This window comes from Anolis carolinensis, chromosome 4 (assembly GCF_035594765.1).
Source record: "Anolis carolinensis isolate JA03-04 chromosome 4, rAnoCar3.1.pri, whole genome shotgun sequence".
Taxonomy (NCBI): domain Eukaryota; kingdom Metazoa; phylum Chordata; class Lepidosauria; order Squamata; family Dactyloidae; genus Anolis; species Anolis carolinensis.
In genome coordinates, this window is record NC_085844.1 from 81170890 (window position 1) to 81185266 (window position 14377).

Below are 14377 nucleotides of genomic sequence, written 5' to 3' on the forward strand. Positions count from 1 at the left end.
TGGGGATTTTGTTTGTGTTTGTCTGAGGCTTTTTTTAATGTCCACACAGTCTCAATCCCGCTGTTTAGAGAAAGTACCTAGATAGAATTAAGGTAACCAGAAAACAGCCCTGAATAGTGGAGAGTACTTGTACGAAACATTTCATCAAAAAGCAAAGTGGATATTTGCTGTTCTTTATACTTTCAAAAAAGACATATAAATTCTCACCGAAGAATACAAGAGTTGAAAAAATAGCACATCATTTGCTCCAGCAATTATTACAAAAGGAAATGAGCCTCTTTCCGATGTTAGTTGTGTTGTGTAGAACCTGGGGAAAGGGTTTTCTGTTGAATAAGTATATTCTCTTCCATTGATACAAGGTGTCAAGTAATTTCCAAGAACTTTGGTTATCTTGGAACCTGGCATTCAGTACTGTTTTTCTCTTTACTTCCAGTAGAAAAGGCCATATTGTTGCCCCTTTTGCAAGGAGGACAGCTGTAGAGAAGTGCTAAGTTCTTACTTAGTGAGGTTTAAGATCCAGATGGCAATTTGCCCATTTTCTCTCTCACACTTGAATTTAGCTAGAACAAAATCTAGCAGGTTTGCCAACTCAGACAAAACTACTGACCGTTACAAATGTATTTGGACAGGCCATAGTTATTTCTGGCAAATTTCTTCCGGCACTAATCTGATATAAAAATGGGAAGTTGTGTATGAATGATGGCTCTAGCTTGCCAAGAACATCTTGATCGTTACATTTTCATGGGCAAATTTACTTGTCTATACAATTCTGATAGCAACTCTTTCTAATTCCAAGTATTTGGTTCCTATCTTGAAAGAATAATACAAGTATTAACCCCTATTTGGGGTTTTGCAAATACAGTAGAGTCTCACTTATCCAACATTCGCTTATCCAACGTTCTGGATTATCCAACGCATTTTTGTAGTCAATGTTTTCAATATATCATATTTTGGTGCTAAATTCATAAATACCGTAATTACTACATAGCATTACTGCGTATTGAACTACTTTTTCTGCCAAATTTGTTGTCTAACATGATGTTTTGGTGCTTCATTTGTAAAATAATAACCTAATTTGATATTTAATAGGCTTTTCCTTAATGCCTCCTTATTATCCAACATATTCGCTTATCCAACATTCTGCCGGCCCGTTTATGTTGGATAAGTGAGACTACTGTAACCCCAAATAGAATCATAGAGCTGGAAAAGACCTTGTGGGCCATCCAATACAACCTCCTGCCAAGAAACAGGAAAAAAGAATATTATAGGCAAATAAGGAATAGAACCCGACCGTGGTTTAATACATACCATTGTTCAGACCTCAATTGTGCTGTTTATATCAGGGCTCAAGTCCTGGAAAATGTGATTATCATGGAAATTGTTTTGGAAATCCATGGAATATCTCTTCCCTCCTTTCTACTGCATAAACACCACATGTTCTGACCCATTTAATATTAAGACAGAAGACCCACTTTCATAGTAAACACATGTATTGTAGTTATACTTTCACAGTGGTTGAGGTGCAGTGGGCGGATGGAACAAGCAACCAGATAGGTGGGGAAAAGCAAGGAGCAAGCAGAAAGGCAAAGCAAAGGGTAGTGGGGCAAGCAGTTGGATTAAGGCACCTTCCCACAACGAAGAGACCCTGGGAAAACAGCTGTATGCTGCGGGTATTCTTTTGCCTAGGCGACTGGTGGCACCATACTTCATACTTTAGTTTCTCTCATACCGCAGTATGCCTCTCTCCACTGCTGCCCAATACCATTTTTCATAGGGAAATACAAACATTGTGTATTTGCTGTTTCCCTGTTTTCAGGCCTGTTCCTGGGATTATTTCGGACACTGGACTTCATCTCATGCAATAAGTAAAGCATTGGGGATTGTTGTTTTTCCCTTAAGCTTTGCAACGCCCCGTTTGGAAATTTAAACGAATGATTTTCCTACCTCCATTACGTTTTCCTTTGTTCAGCTTTCTTTTCAAATTATCCCGTAACATGGGAGACATTCTCCGACTACTGTTTCCTTCCCTTCAAGAAATCCTCAAGAAGTACTTTTTAACACTAGAACATTAGCGGCCCCCTGGACACTTACCTCAGGTCCTCCTCATTTTCCCTGTCCTCTTGGCATAAGGACACGGTGGCTCACCGCATCCTAATGCAGAAAAGAGGAAGGCACACAGCAGCTGGGAACCCTCTGGAGCGCTCTCAGCCACCACATGTCTCACCCTCCTCCCGACATAAGGACAGTGCGAGCAGACCAATCCTTATGCCGAGAGGACAGCCCAAGGAAGGCACGCAATGGCTGAGAGCCCTCCGGGGCATTTTTAGCCATTGCCTGTCTCGCCCTCCTAGCATAATGCTGAGAGGACATCCTGAAGATCAGGGGAGGAGGGTTGGGGCAGTCGCTACTTCGTCCTTATGCCAGGAGGACAACCTGAGGATGACCTGGGCCCTGACCCACCCCACAGGCCCTTTCACAGGTACCCTCCCTCCTGGCCTGGCTTTCTCAGTCAGGCCCACAATGCGGCCCATGCTTGATCTAAATCCAAACTCAGTCTCCTGACTAAACAGAACAAACTGCAGTCTTCCAGATGTCACTGCATCACAACGCACATCAGCTGTAGTCATAATGTCAAATAAAGGAATAAAGGAGTTGTAGTCCAGCAGCTGGGCGGCCACATACATTGGCATGGCGGACCAGAGAAGGTCTGTGGGCCCTGAGTTTGTGCAGAAAAGACCATTGCAGTTCCACCTCCGTCCTCTAGGCGCGCGCTTTTCCTCCCTCGGTGTAGAGACGCCTTCCTAAGCGCGGTGGGGTGTGCGCAGGCGCGAAGCGGGGGTCGCCATCTTGCCGCTCTGTGGAGGTTGGCGTCGGCAAGGAGAGAGCTGCTCGAGGAGGGAGGCTGCGGAGCTTGTTTGCGCTTGAAGCAAAGCTCTCCCCCGCAGGACTAGGTTGCGGGTGTGCCTCCGGTGGGTTGATCTTTGCGGTGCAGGGTCTTGGCGGGAGGGAGGGAGGAAGCGGCGCAGGGGAATGAAGAGCCCGGAGAGAATTGTGCGCATGCGCCAGAGTGCAGTCCGCCACAGCTAGTGCGCATTCTCGGGGCCACTAGGGAGCCGGTGAAAAAGTCACGGGAGAAACACGCAGGCGCAGAAGTTTACGGAGGCTGGAGCTGTTCGTACTGGGTTTTTATAGACCGACGTCAGGTTTCCCCAGAGGTTAAAATAGTGGTGGATTTCCCTAGCTGAGGCCTCTTCCACACAGCTGTAGAAAATCCACATTGAACTGGATTATATGGCAGTGTGGACTTAGATAACTCAGTTCAAAGCAGATACTGTGGATTATATGCCTTGATATTTGGTGTTATATGGCTGTGTGGAAGGACCCTAAGTACTCTTGACATGAAGTCCCCTCAGGATACATTTGGAGGGAGCCAGCTGGAGGCCCTTCTGCACTGCCATATAATCCAGAATGTCAAAGCAGATGATCCGCATTATCTGCTTTGAACTAAATTATTTGAGTCTACACTGCCATATAATCCAGAATATCAAAGCAGATAATCTGCATTATCTGCTTTGAACTGAATTGTCTCAGTCTACACTGCCATATAACCCAGTTCAAAGCAGATGATCTTGATTTCATTCAGCTGTGTAGAAGGGGACTGGGAGGGAAACGGTTTGCTGTCTTGAGGTGAGGCCCCCTGTTTTGCATTTAGAAAAAAGCAAGGCATTGTTTATCTGGGGCCCTTTCTGCCATATAAAATCCAGATTATTTGCTTTGAACTGGATTATATGGCAGTGTAGACTCAGACAATCCAGTTAAAAACGGATAATGTGAATTATCTGCATTGATAATCAGGATTATATGGCCATGTAGAAGGGATCTGAGACAAGTGTGCCTCCTTTCAGCTGTGTGCTGCTGGCTTGGCATTGGATGGGGAAGGTACTGATGTGTGTAGTTTTTTATGAGAATCTTTTGCCAACTGAAGTAATTGAACTCTAAGGTCCCATTTACACTGCCACATTAAATCTAGATTATCTGCTTTCAACTGGCAGTGTAGACTCAGGCCCCTTCCACACAGCTGTATAAAATTCACTTGAACTGGATTGTATGGCAGTGTGGACTCAGGGCCTTTCCACACAGCCCTATATCCCAGAATATCAAGGCAGAAAATCCCACAATATCTGCTTTGAACTGGGATATCTGAGTCCATGCTGCCATATAACCTAATTCAAAGCTGATAATGTGGGATTTTATACAGCTGTGTGGAAGGGACCTTTGTGCTTTTCTTCTAATCTGGGTGGGTGTGAAGGAAAAGTGGAAAGACAACCTGTTGGTAGTTTAAAGCAGCATGAAGGTTCAGCATTTCTTTTGTGAGCAGCTGGAATTCTGTACTGATGGTTAGAGTGGAGTAGAGTGTAGAGAATTGCCTAATGTAACAGGGAAAGCCTACTTCTAAGTAGGGAGCTACTAAGAGTCTTAAATCTTTATTTTTGTTCACAGAGTAGTGCCTACCATGGAGGACGTGAAGAATTTCCTATATGCCTGGTGTGGCAAACGGAAACTCACTCCAGCGTACGAGATCCGTGCTGTGGGCAACAAGACCCGGCAGAAGTTTATGTGTGAGGTGAGAACCTGGGGCTACATCCAATTTTGTTCTCTGTTTGAGCCAACCTGTTCTGTCATTTTCTGAATTACTGAATGCATCTGCTCCTGTTGAACATAGGTGGTGGATCTAAGGCAGAATTATTACTATTTCCTGGACCTTCTTAGGAAAAAAAAACCTAAGTGGGGCCCAAGATATTATTAAACTACAGTACTCAGAACCTGCTACCATTGATCAAGTGGACCGGAAGCTGAAATCCAGCAAATAGGCACCCACTGATGTGATTGGAAGAAGGCACAGGAATATTTGCCATAATATTGCTATAAAAGAGCTTCATTTTATGTTTTATTTGTTCAGGATATGGTTGGCTTGAGATTGCATTCATATGTTTAAGTATATGTTTAGATATCTAATTTAAATGAACGGAGCCAAAAAAATCAATCTACATTAGATGGGATATCACAGTGTTGCATAACTCATATCCTACCCAGTCTCTAGGATGTACTGTAAGAGACCTAAGGTATATTTGATTAAGTAAAATTATTCAGCAATTAAATGACATTTCATGCATTTAAACCTTGGGTTTGACACAAGCATATATCTCCTACTTTAGTCTTTTCCTGCTGCTACAGAAATCTAAGAACTATGTACCTTTAGAGCTGGGTGCATAAGGTTGCATGTCTCATTTTTGAGTTGAACAGTGCTTCCTGAAGTGCAGTTTTTTCTAAAACAAATCTTTTCACCCAGGGCCCTTTCACACAGCCATATAATCTAGAATATCAAGGCAGATGATTTATTTGTGGATTTGCTTCATTTTTATCCCGCCCTTCTCACCCCATGGGGGACTCAGAGCGGCGTACATCATACGTATAGGCAAAAATGCAGTGCCTGATTATGCATAAACAAATAAAACAATATAAAATCACTAAAATCAATAAACATATAAATACACATTAAAACCCCTAAAACATATTAAAACACAATAGACCCCCAACACAAAACGTATTGCACCAATCCCTTAATCATAATTCGGCTGCTTCATTTTTAACTGTTGTGATAGAATGTTAAACTGCATTTCCTTCACTCGCCAAAGGCCTGTTTAAACAGCGAGGGTTTAACTTGTTTCCTCAATACCAGGAGGGAAGAAGCTGATCTAATATCACTAGGAAGGGAGTTCCACAGCTGAGGGGTCACCACCAAGAAGGCCCTGTCTCTCATCCCCACCAATCATCCTTGTGATGGCGGGAGACCGAGAGCAGGACTACCCCGGCAGATCTTAGTGTTTGAACTGGTTCGTAAAGGGAGATACGTTCATACAGGTAAGTTGGGTCGGAGCTGTTTAGGGTTTTGTAGGCTAAAGCCAGCACTTTGAATTGTGTTTGGTAGCTAATTGGCAGCCAGTGGAGCTGAAGTGACAGGGAGTTGTATCCCACAATATCTGCTTTGAATTGGGTTATTTGAGTCCACACTGCCATATATTTCAGTTCAAAGCAGATAATGTGGGATTTTATTCAGCTGTGTGGAGGGGGCCCCAGGTGCTTGTTAAAAAGTATTACTGTTGTTGTAGCCGCAAGTTCAGTGTGGCTTCCGCACCTTCTCTTCATTTGACCAGCCTTTGGTTGTTTACACCATTGTATTATACATTGAATATGACATGTTATTTTCAATGCTTTATTGTTCTGTGCACGGTCTTCCATATTGTTACATATATAGGTTAAGGTTTAGTATGAGCTGATCAATGATGAGAAATCATTGGAAATTAAATGCAAGAATAGTGAAAAGCAAATCTTCTTGGCCACGAAAATTGCAGAATGAGAGCACAGTTTGAAGAGGGTGGACACTACAATGCAGGCCTGTAGCGAGGGAGGGGGGTTAGGGGTTTATCCCCCCCCATTTTTCAGGTTATTTAAAAAAAACCTGGTTTACTCATGAATTTTAACTGGTTAACCAAATCCCCATGCTAAATCTATGAGATGCAAAACATTAAGAGTCCCTCCAGGCACTATCTCAAGCAGATATTGACAGGTTTGTAGCGGGGGTGGGGGGTGCTAGGGGTTCACACACACACACACGAATTTTTTTTCTGGCTACGGCCCTGCTGCAATGTATATACAAAGTGCTGGTTTTTGCCTATAGTCTGCTGAAGAAAGTATCAGGTGACAGCACATCAACAGGAGAGATTGGCCAGGGGCACAGGGCCCTTTGCTTCTCTGCATAATCTGCCTGCTTTTGAATTCCAGTCTTGAAGTCTCTGGTAGTGTTTTGCTAAGACTATAAAAAGGTAAAAGTTTTCCCCTGACATTAAATCTAGTCGTGTCCAACTCTGGAGGTTGGTGCTCATCTCCATTTCGAAGCCAAAGAGCCAGCATTGTCCATAGACACCTCCAAGGTCATGTAATTGGCATGACTGTATGAAGCGCCGTTACCTTCCCGCTGGAATGTTACCTATTGATCTACCCACATTTACATGTTTTTGAACTGCTAGGTTGGCAGAAGCAGGGACTAACAGCGGGAGCTCACCCTGCTCCCTGGATTGGAACTGGCGACCTTTCGGTCAGCAAGTTCAACAGCTCAACAGTTTAATCCGCTGCGCCACCCGGGGAGCTAAGACTATATTTATCCTTTATTTGCTGAGATTATTTTTATCTTCCTGTTACAGGTTCGAGTGGCAGGCTTCAACTATATTGGCATGGGCAACTCCACTAACAAAAAAGATGCACAGACCAATGCTGCAAGAGACTTCCTCAATTATCTTGTTCGGGTGAATGAAATCAAGAGTGAAGAAATTCCAGCTCTTGGAGTAAGTAGTACCATGGGGGAAAATGTAGATATAAAATATTCATACCTTACCTATATAGGATTTCTTAAAGTTTGGAGAAAGGGTTGGAAATGCAGTATTGCAAATCTGAGAATGCTGCTTTTTCTTTAGAAAGGACCCATGGATGCTCCCACTGAAGGTTTGACTGAAGCAGGAGGCGCAGCAGAGGAAGGTAACTTTCCATTGGGAGGACCAATTCCTCCACATCTGGCAATCAAAACAGAAACAGGTAAGACCTCAAACCTCTGCAGTCTTGGTATATGATGTATATCCTATCAGAACAACTGGACCATTGTGGGGTTTTTAAAAACTTTTAGATCAGGATTAATTCCATGTCTGACTATTTTTCTCTAACACTTTAAATACTTAACATTTTAAATGCTTTAAATATTTTATTTCATTTTTAATTTATAGCATTTTAAATACATCCCTTGCCTCCTGTAGATATATGTGTACTTTATGAAAAGTCTGCAAAATTCCAGTGTACTTACAAATCTATGTAATCAGCAATGCGTGTCCAGTTTGTTTGGTGTGAACATAATTCTACTGCTGATGACAATATGAAGGGGCATTTGACTGTTTCTGCTTTAGAAATCAAGATGGGGGAAGAGGAATGGCAGGCGAATTTTGTTTCCCTTATTCATAGTGTATGTTTTATAACTACTGGAAAACATTTAAGTTTCTTTCCCTTCTAGATGGTGCTCAGCCTACTGGAATTGGCATCTCAGGGTATGGTGGAGCACAGTGGGATCGTGGTGCTAATCTGAAGGATTACTATTCCAGGAAAGAGGAGCAGGAGGCACAGGCAGTAAGTTTTTGAAATTGTTTTTTTTTAAAACTCCAGTTGCTTAAATCTTGTGATCTTTATAATTCTAGATTTGGTCTGTAATCAAATTAGTGCCTCTTGGTTCAGAGATACCTATGCATGCTTCTCAGGAAGGTTGTGTATGTGGTGCTTTAGAGGCAAGCAAATTGGATACTTTCTTTTCTTGATTAGCTTGCAAAGTATGTAGTGATTATTGTTTTATTTTCCCAAAATATTATATGACAATATATTTGGAAGATGGTGGAATTATTCTGAGCATTCTATAAAACACCCATACTTCTTATGTTTTCCTGGTAAACAGATCTATTTTTAGTGTTATCCGCTGAATCTCCCTTGGGAGAGAGGAAGTGGGATGAACTCAACTTAGTATGATTGTCTTCTACCTTTGAGTATGGTGGAAGAGCCTTCTTGGAAGCTTTTAAACAGAGGTTGGATGGCCATCTGTCAGGGGTACTTTGATTGTGCGTTTCCTGCTTGGCAGGAGGTTGGACTAGATGGCCCATGTGGTCTCTTCCAACTCCGATTCTATGATTCTAAGTGTAGAGATGTACTCTAGATCGACATGGTCTGTCATAATGAGGACATAGATTTCTAGAATGCGATCACGACAAGGGTTTGCTTGATGCACCTTCCTCTTGGAACATTCCTCCCTTTGGCCTCTACTTGTGCATCTTCAGCGTTCATAGTACTGTTGGTAACAGCTAACTTCCCATTATAATTCTCATGTGCCAAGGCTTCCCAGTTCTTGGTGTTTATTCCATATTATTTAAAGGTTAGCTTTAAGCTCATCTTTAAATCTTATCTTGTAGTCCACCAACATTCCATTTTCTGTTTTTGAGTTTGAGAATAAAGTAACTACTTCTTGACAACAACCATCATCGTCATCTCGTGGTTTGGTGATAGTATTTTAAAAAGTTTATCTCATTGAGTTGGCAGACAATATGATCTAATAATCATAAATATTGTTTTACCATATATCAAGTTGTAACAAAGTTAAGGGTGGCACTTTCACATTTTTTTAAAAAAAAATTATTTGTGAGGTTTTTCAAGAAATACAGTGAAAGTGGGAGAACATTTTGGAATATAGTAAAGTAGGAAAATATAGGATATGTGAATTAAAATAAAAACAGGAAAAAGGGAAAGAGACAATAAAAGAGAAGGAAAAAGAGAAAAAATATATAAATATATATATAAAAAATAGATTGAGTTCATAGACTTCCATCTTCATCTATATTGATTCTGGTCCTTGTGGGGATCTGTCCCAATGATTCTGTTTTTCCTTGTGATTAATGCTTCACTATCATCGGTATTATCATTATATTGGCACTTTCACATTTTAATTGCAAGATGGGTTGTTTCTTACCACTAGACTTTGGAGTCAGAAGAAGTAGACTTAAATGCTGGGCTTCATGGGAATTGGACCTTGGAGAATGCCAAAGCACGCTTGAATCAGTTCTTCCAAAAAGAGAAGATCCAGGGAGAATATAAATACACTCAAGTGGGTCCCGATCACAACAGGTTTGCACATTTTCTTCTCTAGTGTTGCTGATTATATTGAAATCCCTCCAGGTACTCTAAAGATGTTGGTCTGTACTTCGAAATTGAGAATATTGGTCCTTAATAAATTTTTGAGAAGTTAGAGTGAAGACTTTAGCATAAGTGACCAAAATCACATAAGTCTGAATGCTTATTTGCTTCATTTGTTTCTTTATTGCTCCTTATGTTTGGACTTAAACTGCCTCTGCTATCCTTTTTGTAACAAGACTTCCATTACATGTATCTTTCTGGTGAATAAAAACTCCTTATGCAACAGTTAAAAGTTTTTAATGTTCAAGAAATACGGAAAAGTTTTTAGTTTTTAATACTCTACTATAAAAAATGCAGCTCAGTGATGCATATTCTCTAAACCTGAAGTACCTTTTGAGCAAATTTAATATGTTCTTGTTAGGTTCTTGGGACTGTAGAAGATTTCTAAAAACTCTGCTTGCAAGAAGCTAAAATCTCTAAGGCATTAAACCCTTATACAGGGTGTTTGAAAAAGAACTTTAAAACACATTAAAACTAGGGAGTTCTTTTTCAAACACCCTGTACTTGATAAGCTATTTTGGTGAAGTACAGCTGAGCGTTTTCTGCAGAATCCACTGTAAACACAGCCAACAGATTTGTAAATAGGTTGTATTCAGAAAACATTTACTGCTGATATTTTTTTTGTGACCCCCAAACAGTGAGCTACAGGGGATCACATTTCAAGTCAAGACGCACATTTTAAGAAACACGGGTCTAGTCTACTGTGGGCTGCCTGATATTTATTACCATTTCCACAGTTTCCAATAATGTTAGCCAGAGAAATGTAATATGTACCACAGAAACATGTTTATTTAGGCACCATTTTGGAAAGAAAGAATTATGTCAGCACGATAACATAGAAAAAGTAGTCTTAAAAAGATAGTAGGTGAGTTGCCAACCTTGCTCACTATTTGTACTTTATGTGCTCACTGACTTTTATACAGACATTATGGTTCCAATCCAACAAACCAAAACTTTGCAATGCGCACACTGCAGGGTGGTTTTCATTTGGTGATCTGGTAGGTCTTCACTAAAGCAAGGATACAAGGGAAGGGAGGGAGGGGAGATCAATGAATAGGAAAAAGAGCTTGGGCTCGTCACCTTTTCAGCTTCATCAACCCTTGGTTTCTTGGACTGGGCATATTATTATTTCAGTTGATCCATGTAATAGAGATGATTTTAATATCTGAATCTACATGTTCCTCATGTGATTTCCTTTTTTCTTTCAGCTGCCATTGAAGATACTTTTGTGTGTGTGTGTTTCAATATGAAAAGCATTGTTCAGGACTGCCATCTTTTAAAAAATCTGGTCATTTTCCTTTGTATATAAATGAGCAGGCTGGTAAAATAAAGCTGGCAGCCTTGATTAAGAATGTTTTGGAAATGATTAACTATAAAACCTTTCCTCCCTGCAGGTGCTTCTTTTTTAAGTACAAATCATAGAAACTCTAGAAGTGAGGGGTGGGTGACAGTATGTTTCTCAGCCTGCTTGCTGTTTTCCAGAGAGCATTCCAGGGTGTAAGACTTATTATTCCCAGAAACGCTCAAATGGATTACTTGTGTTTTCAAAGAAGAAAATGCAGTGGTATATCCTATGGTTTAAACTTCTCCAAAATTACTTAGCAACTAAAAAATTAAGAATGCACACTTGGTGAAACCTGTTCACTTGCAGCCATTTGTTGCAAGGTGATATCAGATGCCACTTTCTGAGGAGAGATAGAGTATAATGCTTGGATGAATTCTAATGGTTTGGGTGGTCTTTAAACTGCTACTAAGTGAGCCCATCCTTTTTTGGGTATGCTATCTTGTCACTTCAATTGCAACTAGGAGTAGCCAAGCCCTAATGTGTATCTATAGTTTGTTTCTTTTGGCATTCAAACCCAGAAATATTCTTCATCTGTGATAAGACAGAATTCTGACTTGTAATTATGTTGGAATGGGCCTGTAGTTGTCAGGAGCTTTGTTATCATAGCTTAAATCCAATTGATTGTTTCAACTACAGGGTACCAACTGAATCAGCAGAACAGATAGAAATATTGATTTAATCAAGTTTCTTTAGAAGAAACAGTTGATTCTGGATTAGTGAGAAATTATTATCCATTTAGAATGAGAAAAAAAGTGTTTTTATTTCCTCTAGTATACAGGAAGATGAAGCAGCTCACTGGCCAGGATCCAGATGGAAGCTGTCTTTGTGTAACTGCATATTTCGTGGAATCAGGAGATGTGTAACTGCTTCTTTCAGTAGAATCTGGAGGAAATTGCTTTTAGCTGTTCTCCTAACTGTAGCCCCCTATATATCCACATACCCATCTCTGGCCGTCAGAGAAACCAGGGGGGGGGGGCATTTGGGAGAATTGCCCAGAGCTGCAGAGAGGGCAAGGTAAGGCAATCCTGTTGTGCAAGCACTACAGTACCCTTGCACCATTATCTTAGGTCATGATTTACATTTGTTTAAATGAAAGCGTGGCAAACTGACAACATGACAATTTTAGCACAGCTGAAAAACCACATAGTTCTTTTTTTGTACCTAAAATAAATTTAATTACTATATCTGAGTAATTATCTGAAAAATCTGACAGCTTGGTTGTTAGTGTATCCATTTTTGTACAAATTCATTTTATGCAGCATTGAATGTTTAGAAATGATTTTTAAATTGAAAAATATACCGTAACAGTGGACTTCATTCAACTCCACAAGGTCAGAGTGAACTTTGTCTCTCTGAGGGCATTCAACTTGCAACTGGAAGTTATTTTGCTAAAATTATACTGCATAATCTATCTAAACACAGGTATTTTTCCTGTGGTTTGTCCATGGTGGGATGAGAGAGCGAGTAAAAAGCATTAGTGCAGTTTAAAATTCTATGTCAAAAGAGATGGCCAACAGCAACACCAGATATTTTTGCTCGTTCACACATGTGCTGCTGCTTAGGCTGTACTAAGCAATCACATGGGAATCTATTGTAAATTAATTTCTGGTGTTGCTGTTCCCCCTCAGGTGGAGGAGAATGAATTGAGTGCTGACTATAAGCCTGGCTGAGAAACATACTGACATCGCTATCATTAATGAAAGGGTGGCCGTTGTGTCCCTGAGAGCCAGTGGCCTTTTGACCAATGAAGCCGTTGTGCCTGAAGGTCAGTTCACTGGTGGTTTAGGAAGGAGCTTAAGAACAAGCTTTTAGCATCGTGAAACCTTTTTTAATTTACAGTGGGGTAATCATCACCACTGTTGCAGTTCTAATGTGTTTTTCTTGCAGCATTGCAGAAATATTAAAGGCATAATTATTAAAGGGGCCTTTTACCTGTTAAAATCTAAGGTGACACTGTAGATAATATCTGAAAGTTTTAAAATCCATTGATTCTATAAAAATTCATGTGCCCTTTCAATAAATTTATGTACTTTCCATTGGAAGTAGCTTGAACTCTGTTCCTCTGCATTGCTTTCAGCATGATGACTTAAATCTCATTGATGATATTGAAGGAGATTGTCATTTAGGCATGCTGTTGTCTTCTTTGGGCATATCACTGTGAGAAATCAAATATTAATACCAAGTAGTCTGGCTTTAGACCTGGCCATGGAACTGAAACAGCCTTGGTTTCCTTAGTGGATGATCTATGCAGGGAAGTGGGCAGGGGGAGTGTATCCCTGTTGGTTCTCTTGGACCTCTCTGCGGTCTTCAATACCATAGACCATGGTATCTTTCTGAGTAGCAATGGCTCCAGTCCTCCTTGTAGGGTTGCTCTCACAAGGTGTTGGGGGACACCTGCTTAGCCCCAGAACCATTGACTTGCGGGGTCCCACAGGGTTAACATCTACATGAAGCCACTGAGGGAGATCATCTTCAGTTTTGGAGTTCAATGCAATCTGTATGCAGGTGATGTCCAACTCTATCACTCCTTTCCACCTGCTGTTAAGGAGGTTCAGTTCCTGAACCGGTGCTTGGCCACTGTGACGGTCTGAATGGGGGCGAACAAATTGAAATTGAATCCAGATAAGATGGAGGTACTCTGGATCATTCGAAAAGTCAAACAGGTTACAAGATTACAGCCTGTACTGGACGGGGTTACACTCCTCCTGAAGACACAGGTTCGCAGCTTGGGAGTTCTCCTGATTCATCACTGAGTCTGCAACTCCAGGTCTCAGCAGTGGCTATGGGAGCATTCGCACAATTAAAACTTGTGCACCAGCTGCACCCGTACCTTGAGATGCCAAACTTGGCCACAGTGGTCCATGCTCTTGTCACATCTTGAATAGACTAATGCAAAGCGCTCTATGTGGGGTTGCCTTTCCAACGGGCAGCAGCCAGGTTGCTCACCAGAGCGATGTACAGGGAGCATACAATCCCCCTGTTGCGTCAGCTCCACAAGCTGCCAGTTTGCTACCGAGCACAATTGAAGTGCTGGCTTTGGCCTATAAAGCCTTTAAACGGTTCTGGCCCAACTTACCTGTCCAAACATCTCCCTATGAAACGGCTATAGCTTTACAATCTACCGGGAAGGCCCTACTCTTGATCCAACCCCCCTCACAGTCGTGACTGGTGGGGACGAGAGACAGGGCCTTCTCAGTG

The 14377-nt window shown here is 41.2% G+C and overlaps 1 protein-coding gene across 2 annotated transcripts in view; it reads left to right on the top strand.

Moving 5' to 3' along the window:
* Nucleotides 1-2813: 2813 nt before the first annotated feature.
* Nucleotides 2814-14377, top strand: part of dhx9 (DExH-box helicase 9) — a 36560-nt gene continuing 24996 nt past the window's right edge. Inside the window, exons 1-6 of one of the 2 annotated variants that reach the window (XM_008114719.3) lie at nt 2814-2969; nt 4501-4624; nt 7263-7403; nt 7533-7650; nt 8117-8229; nt 9617-9765. In XM_008114719.3, the coding sequence (XP_008112926.2) occupies nt 4514-4624; nt 7263-7403; nt 7533-7650; nt 8117-8229; nt 9617-9765 (632 nt within the window). In that variant the 5' untranslated portion in view covers nt 2814-2969; nt 4501-4513. Of the gene's footprint in view, nt 2970-4500; nt 4625-7262; nt 7404-7532; nt 7651-8116; nt 8230-9616; nt 9766-12807; nt 12945-14377 lie in introns of those variants that run through there. The other variant, XM_008114721.3, reaches the window with a different exon arrangement.